Here is a 1,124-nt window from a genome sequence, read left to right as displayed (position 1 = left end):
CTCCGCCCCGGCCTGGCCGACCCCCACGCCCCAGGCCCTCGCCGGCCCCCGGCCCGCTCACCTAGACCTCTGGAAGAAGCTGAAGGAAGACACGTCGTAGGCGGCTTTGAGCAGAACCACCTTGGGCTCGCCTTTATAGAAGACGCTGAGGCTGTACAGCTTCATGGCGCCACGCCTTCGAGCCGCCGGTCCGGTCAGCCGCGAGGCCGGCTCGCAGAGAGCCGGGGGCCGCGCCACTCAGAACCGTCGCTACCGCCCCCCGAAGCCACCAGACCACCCGGCCGCGGGGACTGGGCCGGGCCCGCTCCTTCCTCCTGCCTCGAGGTCCACTTCCGGTTCCGATCAGGTGTTGCCACTCCCGCCCGGCAGAGGGCTGGGGAGATTGTACGCGTGTCACGCCCGGATGTAGGGAGACCGGAAGTACGTTGCAGTGAGGGGCGGGACCCCTACTTGCGAGCCCCGCCCGGTTCCCAGCAACTGGGGTAACCCGGCCACGCTCCGCTGCGTTTCTGCTGTTCTGTTGTTCGCCGGTTCCCCACTCTTTATTGAACCCTGTGCTTTTCCCTTGCCGTTCCTTGAAAACAGCCAATGCAACCTCTTGGTCAGTGGCGCCTAGACCTGTTAGGCCCCTAACTCAGGGTTTATGCCATCCCATCAGCACCGTTCTCTGCAACCTACTTGGCTGGGTATTTCCAATTGCAGAAGTTCATAGGACTGTTCCACGGGTCCTCCCGGTTTACAGCAGGAACTGCTGTTGGCAGTGGCAAGCTCCAGCCACCCAACATGTGGACACACAGTCTTACAAGCCAAGATTGTAATATGGCCCCATCTGCCTTGAGCTGACACAATGGCCCTACAGGGAGCGGGGCTAGAGACATTTCTTAGAAAACACCTTAGAACCCTTCCTTGTTCAGAGGACAATGCTTGGGTAGAATAGATTTAAACATATCTACTTGACTGGTAATAACTGTTTTGAGGTTTCCTGCACTTTTCCATGTGCTATCTTCACAAAAGCAGGAAAATCTTGTTACTAGCTTACATGCATAGAAATAGATTCATTTTAAGAAAATGTTAGTAAGAGAGTAAGATTTGGGTTTCAAATATGAACTCTAGGGCTGGGAATG

At 56.6% G+C, this 1,124-nt stretch overlaps 1 protein-coding gene across 1 annotated transcript in view; it reads right to left on the bottom strand.

Moving 5' to 3' along the window:
* Ykt6 (YKT6 v-SNARE homolog (S. cerevisiae)) overlaps window positions 1-355 on the bottom strand; it is a 12,700-nt gene extending 12,345 nt beyond the window's left edge. The window contains exon 1 of the mRNA XM_013032947.1: window positions 62-355. Coding sequence (XP_012888401.1) covers window positions 62-165 — 104 coding nt within the window. The 5' untranslated portion in view covers window positions 166-355. The remainder of the gene's footprint in view (window positions 1-61) is intronic.
* Window positions 356-1,124: the final 769 nt, after the last annotated feature.

This window comes from Dipodomys ordii, unplaced genomic scaffold (genome assembly GCF_000151885.1).
Source record: "Dipodomys ordii isolate 6190 unplaced genomic scaffold, Dord_2.0 Scaffold160, whole genome shotgun sequence".
NCBI lineage: Eukaryota > Metazoa > Chordata > Mammalia > Rodentia > Heteromyidae > Dipodomys > Dipodomys ordii.
The sequence above is the reverse complement of the archived record's forward strand: the minus strand, read 5'-3'. Positions and strand labels throughout refer to the sequence as shown.